The sequence below is a fragment of the Leptodactylus fuscus genome, chromosome 4, assembly GCF_031893055.1.
Source record: "Leptodactylus fuscus isolate aLepFus1 chromosome 4, aLepFus1.hap2, whole genome shotgun sequence".
NCBI classification, from domain to species: Eukaryota; Metazoa; Chordata; class Amphibia; order Anura; family Leptodactylidae; genus Leptodactylus; species Leptodactylus fuscus.
In genome coordinates this window covers 173,024,273-173,042,853 of record NC_134268.1, presented here as the reverse complement: position 1 = coordinate 173,042,853, position 18,581 = coordinate 173,024,273, and the positions used below count along the sequence as shown (strand labels likewise).

Below are 18,581 nucleotides of genomic sequence, written 5' to 3'. Positions count from 1 at the left end.
TATCCCTGTGTCTGAAAACACCCGGTCTACAAACATGTAAAAGTATTTTTCCTATATGGTGAATACGATATAGCAGGGAAAAAAAATCTAAAGAGCTGAAACTGTTGTTTTTTTGTTGTTTCCCTTCCCATAAAAATATTGATACAAACTGATAAAAATATTAAGTATTCCCCAAAATGATATACCGTATTTTTCGGACTAAAAGACGCACTGGACTATAAGACGCACCTAGGTTTTAGAGGAGGAAAATAGGGAAAAAAAATGTTGAAGCAACAGCTGCAAGGCCACATTGACAGGTGACCCTGCAGCTGTACGGGGACGCATAGAGTGTTTTTTTTTGCGGGGTCAGAAGTACTTTTTAGTTATACCATTTTGGGGAATATCTATTGCTTAGATTACCTTGTATTGAAAAAAAACCCGGTGGTTTATGATATATGATTTTCTACTTTTATATATATATTCTGGGGACAGGAGGTGATTTAGAACTTTTATTTATTTTATATTTTTATTATATATTTTTAAAGCTTTTTTTTTTTTTTTTTTTTTTTTTTTACTATTTTATTCCCCCCCCGGGGGCTTGAACCTGCGGTCACTTGATTGCAAGTCCCATAGACGGCAATACAACTGTATTGCCGTCTATGGGACATTCTGTCTATTAGTATTACGGCTGGTCATAGAGACCAGCCGCAATACTAATACAGCAGTGACAGGCCTGGGAGCCTCATTAGGCTCCCGGCTGTCACCCGAACAGGTCGGCTCCTGCGATATCGCCGTGCAGGAGCCGGCCTGCAACTTTACAGGTACGGGGCCGGTGGGGACCGGCCCCGGGGGAGAAGGGGCCACCGATACTGACCCGGCATCCGCTGTACTAGAGAGGCGGATGCTGGCACGGGATAGACGCCGGGGCCTGAGACATCGCTGCGCTCCTCTGCCCTGCATGAAGCCAGCGGCGGGGGGACGGAGGAGCGGAATAGCATCGCCCCTGCAGCTGCTGGCTTCATGCAGGGCAGAGGAGCACAGCGATGTCTCAGGTCCCGGCGTCTATCCCTTGCCGGCATTCGCCTCTCTATTACGGCGGGTGCCAGGCGCTACATTCAGACTATAAGACGCACCCTTCTTTTCCCCCCAAATTTTGGGGAAAAAAAGTGCGTCTTATAGTCCGAAAAATACGGTAAATAAAAAAACACATCTGGTGCCAGAAAAAAAAAAAAGATACCTTATGCATCCCAAAAAATTATGGGTGTAAGTATATGGCAACGCCAAGAGATTTTTTAACAAAAGTTTTTTAGGGGTTAAAACACTATAAAAAATTGGTATTGCTATAACCATACTGTCCTGCAGTACACAGGTGACACATTATTTTGGCTGGACAGTAAACGTAAAAACAAAGCCCGTAAGAATGTTGCCCAAATGCAGTTTTTCTTTACTTTCACCCGGTTCTACTCAATTTTTTTTACAACTTTCCAGTACATGGTTTGGAATATTAAATGGTAACATTAAGAAGTACAATTTGTCTAGCAAACAATAAGCCCTCATATGGCTCTGTGAAGGTGAGGAGTAAAAAAAGAACAAAAAATGGCTGCAGAGGAAGGGGTTAATTATTTATATTTGCAAAAATATTTAACTTTTACTGTTTATGTTTTAATTTATTATTTTATTTATTATTCATTTGAATATGTTTATGTTCAAGGGGAAAACCAGGTTAGGATCAGGACCCTATGTGACGTTTTACAGTCTCTACAATGTGGATGGGATTATAGCAAATGCCATTATAGCCAATCCCATCACAGCAATTTTGGAAATCGTAGCATGTCAACTATATCTATAGAAATGCCAGCAGTTTCCCTATAGGTATAATGGAAGCAGAAAGCCTGCAGAGCCTTACCCTAAAGCTAAAGCCCAACGTTGTGGAAGCGCAGCTTTTTTTGTTGCTGATTTTTCTGTGTTTTTTTTTAGCCTATGCCAGGAGTGGATTGAGCAGAATGAAGAAGTATAAGTTTCCTAGATACTTCCCACTTCTTTTGTAACCACTCCTGGGTTTTTCTCTAAAAACCACAGCACACTCTGCAACAGAAAAAGCAGCTTTTCCTCAACATGGAGCCTTAGCCTAAGTCTTCATTTTTTGCTAATAATGATATTGCTGCAAAGAACCTGCACCGACATTTGACCTTTCCACCTTTTTCAAGATTATGATGTTCTTTAATGTTTTACACTTTTACTACTTTGTATCAGTTCTCTCCAGAATTGGCCCTTATTATTCTGCCTTCCTGTTTATTAAACCTAGATATATTGTATATCATCTGATATGTATACAACCTACACAGTGCCTATGACCCCTATGTAGAAATGGAATTATAGCCAGAACTTTTGTTTTTGTTCTATGCTGTTTCTTTATTTTATTAAACAAATGAATTATATCTTAAAGGAAAAGTATAGAATGTGTATTGTGTTTCAGAAGGTTAAATATGCACAGTACATGATGACAGACCATATATTCATGGTGTGTTAATAGCTAAAATATCTTGACGGTGGAGCTGGGAATCTCCTCCACTTTGCAGGGAAGGCATCTAATTACATGGCTACATGGACGATTCCTCCGAGTACCTTCTGCCTCTGAGCCATTGGTCTCTCCTAGCAAATGATTTATGTTCTACCTCCTAACTAGGCCTGCCCTCCAGTTACATGGCTATAGCATGCTGCTTCCTGTACTGTACTCAGTAAATCTCTCTGCTGGATATCAGACAGCTTCCTAAAGCAGGGAAGAACTTCTCAAGTGCTGATAAAGGGTGATGCTATTTTTATGCAGAGATTTCCCTTGTTGGTCCTTTGTGTGCAATTTTTCATCCTTCTTAAAACACTGTAACCTCACAAATTGCTGTTGTCTAGAAACAGGTAACAAATGTAGTGTACTATGTTTTCAGAAGGAAGATTAAGCGAGAAACACTTTGGTAAGTTTCATTATACACTCACCGGCCACTTTATTAGGTACACCATGCTAGTAACGGGTTGGACCCCCTTTTGCCTTCAGAACTGCCTCAATTCTTCGTGGCATAGATTCAACAAGGTGCTGGAAGCATTCCTCCGAGATTTTGGTCCATATTGACATGATGGCATCACACAGTTGCCGCAGATTTGTCAGCTGCACATCCATGATGCGAATCTCCCGTTCCACCACATCCCAAAGATGCTCTATTGGATTGAGATCTGGTGACTGTGGAGGCCATTGGAGTACAGTGAACTCATTGTCATGTTCAAGAAACCAGTCTGAGATGATTCCAGCTTTATGACATGGCGCATTATCCTGCTGAAAGTAGCCATCAGATGTTGGGTACATTGTGGTCATAAAGGGATGGACATGGTCAGCAACAATACTCAGGTAGGCTTTGGCATTGCAACGATGCTCAATTGGTACCAAGGGGCCCAAAGAGTGCCAAGAAAATATTCCCCACACCATGACACCACCACCACCAGCCTGAACCGTTACCGATACAAGGCAGGATGGATCCATGCTTTCATGTTGTTGACGCCAAATTCTGACCCTACCATCCGAATGTCGCAGCAGAAATCGAGACTCATCAGACCAGGCAACGTTTTTCCAATCTTCAATTGTCCAATTTCGATGAGCTTGTGCAAATTGTAGCCTCAGTTTCCTGTTCTTAGCTGAAAGGAGTGGCACCCGGTGTGGTCTTCTGCTGCTGTAGCCCATCTGCCTCAAAGTTCGACGTACTGTGCGTTCAGAGATGCTCTTCTGGCTACCTTGGTTGTAACGGGTGGCTATTTGAGTCACTGTTGCCTTTCTATCAGCTCGAACCAGTCTGGCCATTCTCCTCTGACCTCTGGCATCAACAACGCATTTCCGCCCACAGAACTGCCACTCACTGGGTGTTTTTTCTTTTTTGGACCATTCTCTGTAAACCCTAGAGATGGTTGTGCGTGAAAATCCCAGTAGATCAGCAGTTTCTGAAATACTCAGACCAGCCCTTCTGGCACCAACAACCATGCCACGTTCAAAGGCACTCAAATCACCTTTCTTCCCCATACTGATGCTCGGTTTGAACTGCAGGAGATTGTCTTGACCATGTCTACATGCCTAAATGCACTGAGTTGCCGCCATGTGATTGGCTGATTAGAAATTAAGTGTTAACGAGCAGTTGGACAGGTGTACCTAATAAAGTGGCCGGTGAGTGTAAATCATTAAAGTGAGCCCTGGTTCACCATAAAAACACTTAATACATAGTTAAACTGCTTGCTTTTCCTCCTTTTTAATCTACCTGGCATGATACCTCGACACCGCTAAAGTCCGCTCTACATTTCTGTAACATGGCCACAAATTTCTCAAGTTACTCTGAGACACTACCTACACTCATGGGTGGAGCAGCTGAGAGCAAGGTGAATGGTATCATATGGAAATCAGAACATAAACAAGGAACAAACAATTGTACCGAGTGACCAAATTCTGTCCGCTCCAACAGTCCTTTTGGACATAATGACAGTAATGAAATGGAGCACTGATGAGCAGCAGGAAACCCAACACCCACACTGGGTGGTACAACAGGGATAAACGACCAGAATTTGGAAATAATACTACGCTGACTGCGCAGTGTTATTCCCAAATTCTGGTCGTTTATCCCTATGGAAATCAGAGTAAATGCCCCCTGCTGTTGGGGGTTGGAAGGCCCAGCCAAAAGCAGAGAGGAATGTCCCCGACTCAGTGTATAGTCCTCTGTGAAGCTGGTGGCCATGAAGAGGGTGGTCATTACGGAAATGAAGAGGGTACTAGGAACTGAAGGAAATGCATCAGATAGATTAAAAAAGAGGCAGCAAGTATTTAAAAGGGGTTGTCCAACATATTATTTTAATGTAACTTTACTTACCTCTCTCTGGTCCTCTGTATTCAGTGGCAGCAGGTCCAGTCTTCAGCTTACAGGTCGCTGGCTTACATGAGCGTTGACTTCATGTTATTGCTAGGTGACCACTGCAGCCAATCGCAGGTCTCGGTGGTGACCACTTCAGAAATGGCACGTGACTACTGTGGCATACTGTTTGTGAAGTTGAGGCCTGTGATAGGCTGCAGTGATCACCAAGCACAAACTGCCAGGGAGCCTGTACATGGAAGACCAGACCTACCATTGCTGGAAATGATGAGGACCAAGGGGGAGAGGTGAGTAAAGATTTTTTACCTTTTAGGGCATGGGGATCGCACCAGTGGGGTGATTATCTGCTGGCACTCCAGGATGCCCCTGCTTTTGGAAGCACTACTGTTACCCTTAACTGGGTCGCGCTGACCTGTTACCCTCTTCAGCCCCATATGACCTGATTGACTTGATTGCTTTCTGCACTTTATATAGTTTAGGTCATGATTTTGAGGTGTGTGAATGGGTATTGGTGTTTGTATTCCTCCATACATAGGACTATCATCATCTAACATGCATATGCTTCAGTAAGGATGAGACTTTTGGCATATTATATATTTTATGTTATTGCATATTGTGTTTTTACCCCTGATGAGTCGGTGTGTGATTTTGCCACTCCAACGAAACATGCATGTTGGGTTTTGCTAGTTGCATCATTCCTGTTGGGTTTGGCATTGTATGCTAGTTGTTTCACTACTCCTGTTTGCATATACATTTAAATTCAGGGAGGGTCAGAGTCAGGATCTCCTTAGTAGGGGGACAGGTTCCGGTCAGGGCATACGCTGTTTAGGGTATTGACCCTGTTATGGGTTTTAGGGCGTAATTAGCGCCTCTACCCATGTATAGTTAGGGATTGGGTGTAATCTATACCCTTTTGGCACTAGTATATATTTCAACAAATTGACTCATCCCTACTTTTTGGTGCCTATTTGTAGTGGCAACCCTTTCCAGCTTTCTACTAATCCACGGTTTCATTTTCAGGGGACTGCTATGTCCTATTATTGGATTGCTGGTCAGACCTTATATTTTATATTGTATTACATATTGGCCCCTTTTGCCTGTATGGAATTTTTTTAATTTTTGCATTATATGTGTTTTATTGGGACATTCATTAAAGGTTAAATATTAATTTCCCATTGTTCTTTTGGTATTTGTAGTTTTTGATGAACAATTGTGCACACGGTATTATAATTGTGGTTCTTGTGGATCACTGTTAAAAAAAATAAGACATTAAAAAAGACATTAAAAAAATATTGGACAATCCCTTTAACTATACATTTTGCAACTTTTTATTGTGCATTGAAGGGTTGCTATAACTGCATATGCAAATAAAGTTTCAGTTTCAGTCAAAGCATGGTTTTAACATAGAAAAAGTTTGCTATAAAATTGTTATTACAATTTAAACCTACTGTTTATACTGAGCATAACTGTATGACTTATGCTCATATCTCCCCACAGTTCTATCACACAAAAAACTCAGACGTCTGGGTATTTTGCAGAAAGATTCATATTAATGTATTAATTTTCTTTAATTCATGAATAGAATGATAGGCTACAGTGTAGACTGACACACAATGGTCAGAAGAGCTTGTAAAATATTATTATAATATATAATTGATATATATATATATATATATATATACCCTGTGTATATGTGTATATACACGCACATATCTATCTATTATCTGTCTGTCATCTTTTTATCTATCTATATTAGAAAATAATCAGCTATTTGCTTATCTAAATATCTATCTATAGAATCATGTGCAAAGTTGTGTTTTCTTTCTCTTTGGCATGTAGTTTATACTGCATCCATTACAGTCCATATGTAAGAGGGCAGTCGCTGACACGACGTTGTCGGAGCCTTTCAGAAATAATTAAGTGAAGAAGTGAATGCGATGCTGGTAAAGTTGTCCTAGATAACTCACTGCAGAGAGGCACAATAGATCCGCCTGTTTCCTTTGGAGGTCTGCTAGGCATTGTCTGAAGCTTATAGAAAATACATGGAGAGAACGTCTTTCCAAACGAGAAATGGCTAAATTAAATAGAGAAAGGTCTGCATTTGTGCTATCATACAGCCCAGCTGCTCTCCTGGCTAGCTTCACTCTTTCCATCACCTATCCTGCTTTTGTGTTGCAGCCCAAAGTCACTGCTTGCAGGAATCTTCCCTTTTCTTTTGCTTTTGCATGAATCTAAATTTAGCTCTGTGTAAGGTTATGGTTGTGTGGAATGCCATGGAGCAATTGAAGCCCACAGTACAGAGTGAACAATCACTAGAGGGATTGCTGAAGGCTTGAAAAGAGGGAGAGACTGTCACCTAGTATTGACTCGCTCACTCTTAGGGTTAACTGGCTGTGGTGTGCTGCTTTTTTATCTATTGGAGGGACTCCTGTCTGGTAACTTTGGTTTGGGTAATACAAATACAGAGGCATTTTGTGAAGATTACATTAATCCATTCCTCTGGTTTGGAGAGCTGACTGGGGAAGGTCACAGCTGTGCTGAGCTGCAGCATTCAGGATAAAGCAGACTTGTGGTGGACTGGGAGCTTCCAGGGATAATCATCAGGAGTCACCAGTCACCAGGCACCCCTCCTCTTTTCACCACTACCACCTCACCCACCACCTCCTCTTCCTCATTTCATCCCTCCCCCACTGCACTTTCTTCCAAAACATCCTTGTTTATAAACTTTGATGGAGAATTACACACCGGGCTGGAAAAATGCCTGTTATGAAAGGATTACTAGCACCTCAGAACACCTTCTTAGATACTATAGCGACTAGATTCGATGGAACACGTAAGTCTTGACTTGCTTTCTCATTATCTCTGTCTTACAACTATTTAGATGAATGCAGGGCTCCTTACCATGTGAATGACTTTTTATACAGTCCTTAAAGGATGCATGTGTAGAGGATATTGATACTATTGTATCTAATGCAGCAGAAGAGTAACATACAGTACTTGCCATTAAGTCTTTAGGGGGCTGGTGATTTCAGCACTATGGACAGCTCATGTTAGTGGCAGTAGATAGAGTACAATAGTATACAGTATGAGACCTGAGAGCTATATATTATCCCTCTTGTTATCGTTAGGAAAATAGGATCTTATGGTGATTATGTAAATTTCTTGATAGGAGGAAGATTACATTGTAGCAGAGAACAGATGCTGATGGAATAGAAGCGGTTGGTCATTAGTTAACCATTAGGCTGCTTTCCTTACTTGCTCACAGAAGTTTATTTGATGTGAGCAGCACAGTCAGGTTAACCTTACAGGGAAGGAATTGTGCTTGTTATGGCTAACTAGCATGTAGTTACAACAGATGATGACTGTAGGCTGACAAAATATGGAATCTGTAATGAGATAGAAGGAAGATAGAAGGAAGGAAGGAAAGAAGGAAATAAAGGAAGGAAGGAAGGGGAAGGAAGGAAACAAGGGAGGGAGGAAAGAAAGAAGGAAAGAAAAGAAAGGAATGAAGGAAGGAAAGGAGGAAAGAAAGAAAGAAAGAAAGAAAGAAAGAAAGAAAGAAAGAAAGAAAGAAAGAAAGAAAGAAAGAAAGAAAGAAAGAGAAGGAAGGAAGGAAGGAAGGGAAGGAGGAAAGAAAGAAAGAAAGAAAGAGAGAAAGAAAGAAAGAAAGAAAGAAAGAAAGAAAGAAAGAAAGAAAGAAAGAAAGAAAGAGAAAGAAAGAAAGAAAGAAAGAAAGAAAGAAAGAAAGAAAGAAAGAAAGAATAGTGATGATGAGTAGTTGGTTATTTCAGACTATACAATTTTACATTGTGACAGTCCATTTATTATGTATGTATAGCGGTATTATACCCCTGTGATACTATTACATTATTGACTTCAACTTTCTCCTCTTGTTTATCAACCCATAACATTGTCTGCAATTTGCTAATTTAGTCAGGGTCTCCTGCTGCTTTACCCCTGCAGCTTTCTCTGCACAAGGGAAATCCTGACTATTAGTCCCCAGCTCTCATTTATGTACCAGCAGCCTTCTATTCAGCTATGGGATGGACATGAGTAATAGTTCTAGGTTATTCAGGAGACATGCATATTAATAGATCTGCATAGATGTAAATGAGAGTGGGTCAGGCCTTTACAACATGTACTTAATAAAAGCATCTATGTGCCCTGGTGATATTGTATATGTGGGAGGATGTGCACTCTCTGTAAATAAATCCTCAGTTCTCTAGGAATAAGCTTAGAGATTCTGTAAAGCAGATTGAAGAGAAAACATATTTAATAAAGATAATCTCAAGACTAATGTTTTGAAGAAAGAAAAAATAAATACCCATTCATGGCTGCCGTTAGGAGAATGCACTTGTGCATGTCAATGACTACTTAGTGTTGTGTTCATTGCTGGGCTTGTGGCCCTGTACATTATAAAATAACATTCAGATGAGCAGATAGGAGAACATCAGTGCAGCAGAGTTGTGTTTGTCAACCAGCACAGCATAACTTTGTACGAGCTTTCACTGGATTTTAATAAGACTATTCTATGGGTTAGTCTATGAAAGTGTTCAGTATTGAGTACAACTTTATGACATGAAGATTATTGTGTGCTATGTTATGTGACCTTCTGTACACTTGGAGTAAGTTTATATTTTTCAGGATAATAGTTTATATTTAACCTTTACATTGGTATTACATTTCCTATTGCTAGGCATCTTTGCAAATAGCTGCTGTATTAAGAATAGCTTGGATACAGGTTAAGTCCAATATATGGATATAAAGACTAAATTCTCTTACATTGATTTGTGCTATTAACATACTGTATTATTGAAGTCATTTTGTTAGATTACTTGGGGTGATCTACTGTAGATCATACACAGATGACTAAGTTAATGCACTCTTTTAATTTAAGCATATCACATTGGAAGGATGCAGTATGCTGTCATCAATGATAGACTAATCCACTACTGAATCTCTAATCCAAGGGAGAATTAATTATAATTCTGACCAACCATGCAGAAAGGGAATCCAGATTTCATCTGCAAATATGCCTCACTTAAAGCTTAGCTCTGTTCTTAAATCATATTTTACACAACAAATATTGACTTAACACAACCTCATATGATAATAAATTCTATTCTTATAGAGACTCAAGGTTACATGGATTTGGGGACGTGTTATACACAGAAAATCCTTAGTCTTACAGTTTATCACATTTTAACAATATATTGAAGTTGTATAATAGGGGTGCATTTTTATTTTGTATGATTTACATGTTTAGTATATAAGATACAGCCATATAAACAACCAGGCATATTGGCTATTACATTTAACAGGAGATTAATATTATTATTTCTGAACTTGATAAGGTCTAATTTACTCTATAGTTATCATAAGTATTGACACAGTGACTCTGTTCACACTTGCTCATTCATGTAGCAGGGTTGACTTTATTATTTTTCGGTCTTTTGGGATAACTCGATGAGTTTCAATAGCTCAGTAGGTTTACCTGCAGCATTATAAAACACCACAGGTAGGCATGGCACATCATGTGTTAACTCTGCTACATTTATAGGTTTTGTAGGTGAATAGATACTGCTCTACCACACAGTACTATTAGTATTAACAGGTAGGAGACATTTGTCACATGGTATAGTTTAAATTATTCAATTCATTCAATTATTTAATATATTCTATCTATCTATCTATCTATCTATCTATCTATCATCTATCTCTCTACCTCTATCTATCTATTTGCCTCTATCTATCTATCTATCTATCTATCTATCTATCTATCTATCTATCTATCTATCTATCTACATATCTTTATCTATTTATCTATCTATCTACATCTATCTATCTATCTATCTATCTATCTATCTATCTATCTATCTATCTATCTACATATCTTTATCTATTTATCTATCTATCTACATCTATCTATCTATCTATCTATCTATCTATTTTTCTATTTATCTATCCTTCTATCTATCTATTTACCTATCTTTATCTATCGATCTATCTATCTATCTATCTATCTATCTATCTATCTATCTATCTATCTATCTATCTGTCCATCCATCTCAGTTGATACTATAATATATCAATGTCTTAGTGTTTCGGACATATCTGTAACTCTTCATTATATCATTCAGTAAAACAGCCAATCATTCTAGTTAGCTTTGACAAGGGAACCTTCTCTCCATCCTATGTACAGTTTTTAATATGATTCTGAATCAAGTTATAGGATGCATTTTTAATATCCTCCATAATGTTTCCAAAATCATGTTTATGTGGTATTTGTATAACATTATGAATGCTTTGTATAATACATTATTTATGTATATTGTTAAAAAGAAAAAATATTCACATAATATGTAAAATCAGTAGAAACATTTTGGTCGATATTCTTAAATATGTCTTATAACTATGTATGCCGCTCTTCTGAAATGGAAGGTTGGAAGGTATTATTAGAATCTTAAACTTCCTTTCCCCAGAATATCAGAATAAACATTGAGGCTCACTAGTGAATGAACTGCTCTAATACATGTGAACATGGCATACTGTATGCTTATTACTCTAGTGGCTTGGATCTGAGCTGCAGCTAAGCAGAGCACAATAAAATATTTAAATATGAAAAAAGTATCAAGGCCTAATAATAAAGAGGTTCTATCTAACTGGAATAGACATTTCTCTCATTCATTGATGCAGGAATGAAGTCTTGAAGTGAGAATTTTCACATGAAATCATGTATCAATCAGATTACTCTACACCAGTGAACAAGGGCTGGATTTTGTTTTCATGCTGTCCTTTTGCATTTGCATTACATATAAATCTGTATATTTTACAAAGTGCCACTTACCATTATATATAAGCATACATATAGGTCTATAAACAAGGGTGATCATATAGTATAAAGACAAGCAGTGGAAGGAATAGTTTATCAAGATGCTATATGTGTCTGTTAATAGCACAGTGTAAATTTATTAAACCAGGGCTCAGCCACATGTCATTGGGGAGATACAGATTTCCAGGCAGCTCTCTTATATGGTACTGAAAATAGAGAGCACATTCATTGTAGGACTGACCATTTTCCTTTAAATTCAGCACCACAAATAAAATCAGTAGTAAACCAATATATTTATTTTTATGTTTTCCATTAAATATCACTTGTGCATAGAAATCTCATTGTAGTATCAGTGCAATGTATAAAGCGGAAATGCCCTTCACCAGGCAGGCCAGCGATGTAATATGCCATGCAGGTGTGTCTGTACACTGTCTACCAATAAGTATTAGGACACCTATGGTAGAATAGAAAAACAACATTTATTCATATTCAATAGTTGTTAGACCCCAGCAGATGCTTCCGTACGGATGGGATTGATCAACACAATACTCCCGGATGCCTGGTGAATCTCATGGTGTATGTGAGCCATCGGTTGGATGCGGTTTCTCTGGCCAGCACCCGTCGGTCTCTATCTCCCAGTTTCGGGGGTCTGCTGACTCAGGGCACATTCTGACAATCACCGTTCACCTTCCACTTCATAATCACATAGGCCACTGTCGATTTGGGATAATTCAGTTCGCTTGCTATATCTCTTAAGGATCGACCATTTCTGTGCTACCCCACAATTACCCCTTTCTCGAAATCATACAACTCAGCACTTCGTGGCATCTTGCATGCGACTAATGCCAATGCACTAATGCCAATGCTGTTTCCGATTTAGCGGTTGGAATGCATGACGTACATCATGACCGCAGATATCTTCATTTGCATTGGTGTCCAAATACTTATTGGTAGACCCTGTATACACATCCTGCGGTATGTTCTGAGCAGGCAATAGCACATTCACCCTACAGAGAAGGCCTATACTCATCTCTTCAATGCCAATGTACCATCGCCTACTGCGAAGACACCAGAATCCATCCATAGACAAACCTTCATGGCATTTTCATAGCGCTGAGCTTGGTGTTTAGCTTCTCCCATTTAAGTGAATGGAATAAAGCTGCACTGCCCCACACAACTGCTACAGAAGTGTGGCATTGTGCAATACAGACCAATGCAAACAGTTAAGAAGCTCCTTTAAATAGCTCATTGACAAGGTTGCCAAGAGTTGGACCTCCACAGATGTAACTGAAAGCCCGTTAGATGTCCAGTCTTACTGATATGTGTTGACTGTGCTAGTCAGTGTCTTAAGGTAAAGTTACTAAAATGACCCCCAAATATGTTTAAACTATGTTCAGCAACTCAGAGACAATCAAACAATGGTTAAGTTGGAATGGGCATGAAGGACATGAGCTAACATATACTATAGAGCTACTCCCACATCATGGCTAGTGATCTCCCTACACTGTGCACTCTGGAATGGAAAGTGTTAAACCATACTAATGAAGTCAAACCCAATAAGATTTCTACCAGCCTGCAGGGTGCAGTATTTTAATTCTAATATTTTCAGGGCACACAAAATAGAGGGAACACTAACCATAAAACCATCACCACTAGGTCAGGCAGCTCACATAACACTTGCTGGAATTATACAGTGTCTTCCGAATACTGACCATTGTCAAGACCAGGCACAGTTTTTCTGTTCTCTAAGAATATTGGGTTAGTAACTACATATCCACCAGAGATATGTTTTATTGGCTTTACATAGCAGTATCATAAACTTTATTAGCCTACTGCTAGTGTTAGTGATTTGCTCAAACAACGGCATTTGACAAAGCACTGTGAGATTTTTTTGCTGTTCCCCACTGGTCTGTTATTTGTGGCAATACAATATAGTGAGCTTGTTACTTTGTACTGTATGAATATTGTCAGTGTTTACTGAGCTCATCATTGTGGATCTTTGGTATATAGTTATATACCACAGATTGCTTTTCACTACTTAGTATACCATCTGCACGCTGTATTAAATGTAAAACATGTGATATGTACAATTATGTTCCTTTATTCTACAGTGTAACCAGATCCCAAAGACATGTTAAAATCCTCTCAACTCATATTCATATCAGAAATGTCATTACAATTTGGAAAGATCAAGTAAGAACTGAATATTCCACCTACTGATACATTAAAATAGAGCTCAGTGGTGTATATATTACTCTAACAGGACCATTCATGTCCTCTAACCACTTAAGAATAAAATACCATTGGGCAGCCACCACTCCACATGTCCACTTGAGTCTACTTGTTCTTTCTTCTGCTCTCAAGGAGGGGGGAGGAGTTCTTAACTACCAGTTTTCTTAAAACTCAGTTTTCTTAGCGTGTTGAGGATTATATTGCATTAAATTGGTGTAATGAGCAAATGGAGTTTATGACCACATTAGATGTAAGTTAAAGGTGGACACATCTGTACACATCATACTGTAGTTAGGTTGGATTAACATGCAGAATGTTCATCAACTTCATCTTCCTGCATTGTTGATCCAGAAGGAAATAATTGTTAGGAGGCAGAACCAATTTTACTCATTATCATGTTTTGGTATCCTTTTGGTAAGCGAATGGAAAAGGTCATGCAGAAACGGGGATATAATGAAAGTGTCATCTGTGTCTGGACTGGAGACAAGATGTGTTGCCAATGCTTGTCAGCAGATCAAGTGATCCTCTTTACTGGTTGTTTGTCTGGCTGTCCAAAGAGTGTTTGTTGTATGTGCTTGCCCTCGCACCTCCTAACAATTAGGTCACAACAGTCTAGATAGGAGGCAGTTCATCAAAACAACCATTCTGATGCACTCTACTTCTATCCAATGCATTCAAACATTCTATATACTCTACCTCAAAGTCTGTCAACTGGGTAAATTTGAATTCATCATAGAGGTATGTCTAGCAGACAATGGCCTATCCTCACAAGTACACTACCCAAAAGTAGCCTCATAGAGTCTTTTGTGTTCTTTTTGTGGCAGGACCAAGTATTGTGTTGTAGAAATTCTCTCTGTACTATTCTCTCTGGGTGTATTATTTATTTATTTGTTTCTTTGTCAATGAGTGTGCTTGCAGTACCAGTCTTTCATATCAGTTAACTCTCAGGACTCCCAGATACCAACTCACCGACATTCTGGTGTTGACCAGGTATACAATATAGGTATAGCGTTATTATCATGAATCTGATAAAGTGTTACAGAATAATATCACTCTGCAAAAGCCATTGAAAACATCAAGTTAATATTTGCTGCAACGGTTTACTGAACTCATTACTTGTCATTTTAAACTTTGCTACATCTGTTGTTTATATCAATGGGACATAATGTAATTGTGTAATGGTCAGAGCAATTGAAGGTTTATGTAGGATTTGTCTCCTCTGACTAACAAAGGAGGGTCTAAAGGGCTGTTAAAATGTCCATATGCCAAAATTAGTCATGGCTAAAATAGCTCAACTTTATTGAAGTCTGTTACTAAATTCCTTGTAGTGAATCTGACCGAAGTGGAGCACCATGGCTTGATTTTTCCAAGCTCTCATTCTGTGTTGTAGTCTCAGTGCCAGTCCAGCTTTGACTTGCTCTTTCAGATATTTCAGACAGTCTGGTTGCCTTGGATACATTATCTTTAAAGTTCAACCTGTTAAATGGGATTGTCAGACAGGCAACCCCATTTATAATAGCAACCAACATGTCTAATATTAGTAAGGTCTTCAGTTCAAGGTACCAAGATGAGAACAGACAAGTGTCATGTATGTTTTGCAGTAATGTAGACATGACTTGCTCGTTCGTCCATCAATAAAATATTATTATATTAATATGTATATAAAAAGTATAGGGAACCACTTCAACAAAGATCCAACTGTATGGGATCAGTTATGTAGAATCAGCTGCCTTTATTCTTTGTCCAGGCAGTGGATAACACGATGTATTCATATCATTTTTTTTTTTACTTTTTATAGTCGTCTTTTCTATACATGGCTCCAGTGTCGTGGTTAAGCTTTTAATAGATGTGTGATGAAATAAAGTCAATGTACCCGTAACTGAGCTTACTCTTTCTTTTCAAATTTGCTTGTTCATATATTTTCATTTTCAGTTTTGTTTATATGACACATCAATTATATATACAGTATATATATATATATATATATATATATATATATATATATATTTTATTGTATTGTAATAAACTAGTTCTCTGATGGTTTATACCTTGGTAACAGATCAGTCTGTAATAGTTACTTATTATTTTTATTTGGTTCCGCACTTTTTTGCTAACAAAGTGCTTAGTTGTCTACATGATTGATATGTAGACACCTCCATGTTTGTATCCTTCTTGTGTCTAAGACTTATCATAGGGTCAGATTATATTTGTGTATGTACTAAAGAGGCAGCCGATACAGATTTGTGACTACTTTATATAGTAAGTGTTGTCAGTGTTATAATGTCATTAGGGTTTATGAGCGATTGGGATCGGAAAAGATCGGATCCCGATCAGCGATCGAGCAAATTTTACGATCGTGATTGGGATCGGCTGGAAAATGATTGGAAAATGGATTTTAAAATTGATCCTGAAATCTCAAGATCGGCTCAACCCCAAATGTCAGACATTATTAAATTTGTAATCATATTGATGGGACTGCAGTGTTCACAAAAGGGTCAGCACCACATACAAACATACCCTCCCACCTTTAGCTTAATTAGAATTTGGTTACACTGGAATGTAACCCCACCAAATTCACTAAACTACTTATATGCTGTAGGACAAGTAGAAACTTTTTTTTGTCAGTGCTACCAAGAAAATCCACTTTTTACTCATGCAAGTGAGCTGTTCAATACACCTGTGGTTGACCAAGTTTGCCATGGCACCCATTTTTGTCTGCGGTCTCTGCACACTGTCTGTCCTGACAGTCAGTATGTTATAGGGCCATGTACCACATCAGAAAAAATGTATATGATATATACCAGCACTTCTTATCAAAGTTTAGGAAAATGTGCAACATTGCAAAAAAAAAAATAAAAAAAAAAAAATGCAAAAGCATGAAAAAACATTTAAAGAGGACAGTTCATGTCCTCGGGCATAGTACACTGACAGTACACTTAATTCAGCACACTGTTGGCTTTCCCGATAGAGCAGGGCTTTCCTTACAGTCTAGCTGGGAATGACCTTCCTGACAGTACTGTGTGTAGTGCAATACTATGAGGGGGCATTACTTATCACCCAGCTATGACCCTGAGTGGTGAGGAATGCCCCCCCCTCCTGACAGTACTCATCCATAGACTAGTACTTGGCGGCGGCGTTGCTCACCACTCAGCATCATTGGTGGGCAGTAAGGAAGGCCCCCTCACAGTATAGCGCTACACACAGTACTGTCGGGAAGTTCGTTCCCAGCTAAACTTTCAGGAATGCCCTTCTGACAGTGAAGAGCTATCAGTAATGGCACCAATAGCTCATCCCCCGGGGCACATAACGGGAAAAACAACAGTGCACTGTTGGCTTTTGTAGCTGTGTAAAAACCCACACGTGCTCAAGGACATGAACAGTCCTCTTTAAATGTTCTTTTATTATTGTGAAAAATAAAACAATTATTATATTAAAGGTTGGTGCTTGGTGGTCACCACATATAGCACTCTCCTTTCTATGAATACCCCTGCCTAGTCCACCCCTATTCTATTCAATATGACTATGTATTTAACATTGTCTGACATTACAAAACTGAAAAGTCTTCTTTTAATGTGCAAAGCAAACCTAAATATAGCTACAATGCCCTTATAATATATTGTAAATCACATATGTCATACCCTCTTTAATTACAAATGCCTATTTTAACAAATAGCTTAGAAATCACTGAGTGTTTCCCCTTTGCCATTTGTTTTTTTTTGTTTTGCATCATTTGAGCACTTGTGTCTTTGACATACATTCTGCAGCATCCATCTTTTATGTAACATAATCTGGTGCGGTCTGTAATCCACAGATAGAATTAAGCTTGGGAGATATTTAGTGAAAATATGCTCAGATTTTTCTCTCCAAAGAATCTTTCAATTATATTATAAATTATTCAATAAAATTCAAAGAAAGATATGTATTGAACTAAACTATAAAATACTTGTATCAGCTGAAGTATTACAGTACATAACAGATATATGTCTACTATGCTTTTGATATTTTTAGAAAGTAAAACTGACTTTACAAGAAGAGGGAACATAAAAAGCCTGCCAGTGGTTTTACATTAACATGTGAAGGGCACTATAGGAGAAGTACTGTATTACTAGCTGGCAATGCAAATGACACTCTATATTTGTGACTTTGTACTTTTGGTCACAGTGGGAGGTTTCGAATAATCGACCCTTTTCTATGAAATGATTGTGCCCTAGAATGAAAATATCCATTGAGATGAGACAGTGCATTTAATAGGAAATATTTTAAAAGACGTTACAATGTTTCAAGAATCTGTCCAAGGCGGAAAACACAAGGACCCCATTACAGTCTATGGGGTCTGTGTGCTTTCATTGCTCATTGCTTTTTAATGCATTCAGTATTCCGTTCAAACGGAATACCGAATGCAGATGTGAACCAGGTCTTAGACTTAAGATTGTCCTAAGTTAGGTATAATATAAAACTTAACCTGAAAGAGAAGGAGATAGATGTGATTCCCCGTATATTTTAGTGACTTAAAGAAATTATTAGAGATGAGCGAACAGTGTTCTATCGAACACATGTTCGATCGGATATCAGGGTGTTCGCCATGTTCGAATCGAATCGAACACCGCGTGGTAAAGTGCGCCAAAATTCGATTCCCCTCCCAC

General features: G+C 38.5%; 1 protein-coding gene across 5 annotated transcripts in view; it reads left to right on the top strand.

Annotated features, from left to right (window-relative positions):
* Positions 1 to 7,223: 7,223 nt before the first annotated feature.
* KCNH8 (potassium voltage-gated channel subfamily H member 8) overlaps positions 7,224 to 18,581 on the top strand; it is a 300,278-nt gene continuing 288,920 nt past the window's right edge. For all 5 annotated transcript variants that reach the window (XM_075271409.1, XM_075271408.1, XM_075271407.1 and 2 more), the window contains exon 1: positions 7,224 to 7,707. In XM_075271409.1, coding sequence (XP_075127510.1) covers positions 7,632 to 7,707 — 76 coding nt within the window. In that variant the 5' untranslated portion in view covers positions 7,224 to 7,631. The remainder of the gene's footprint in view (positions 7,708 to 18,581) is intronic.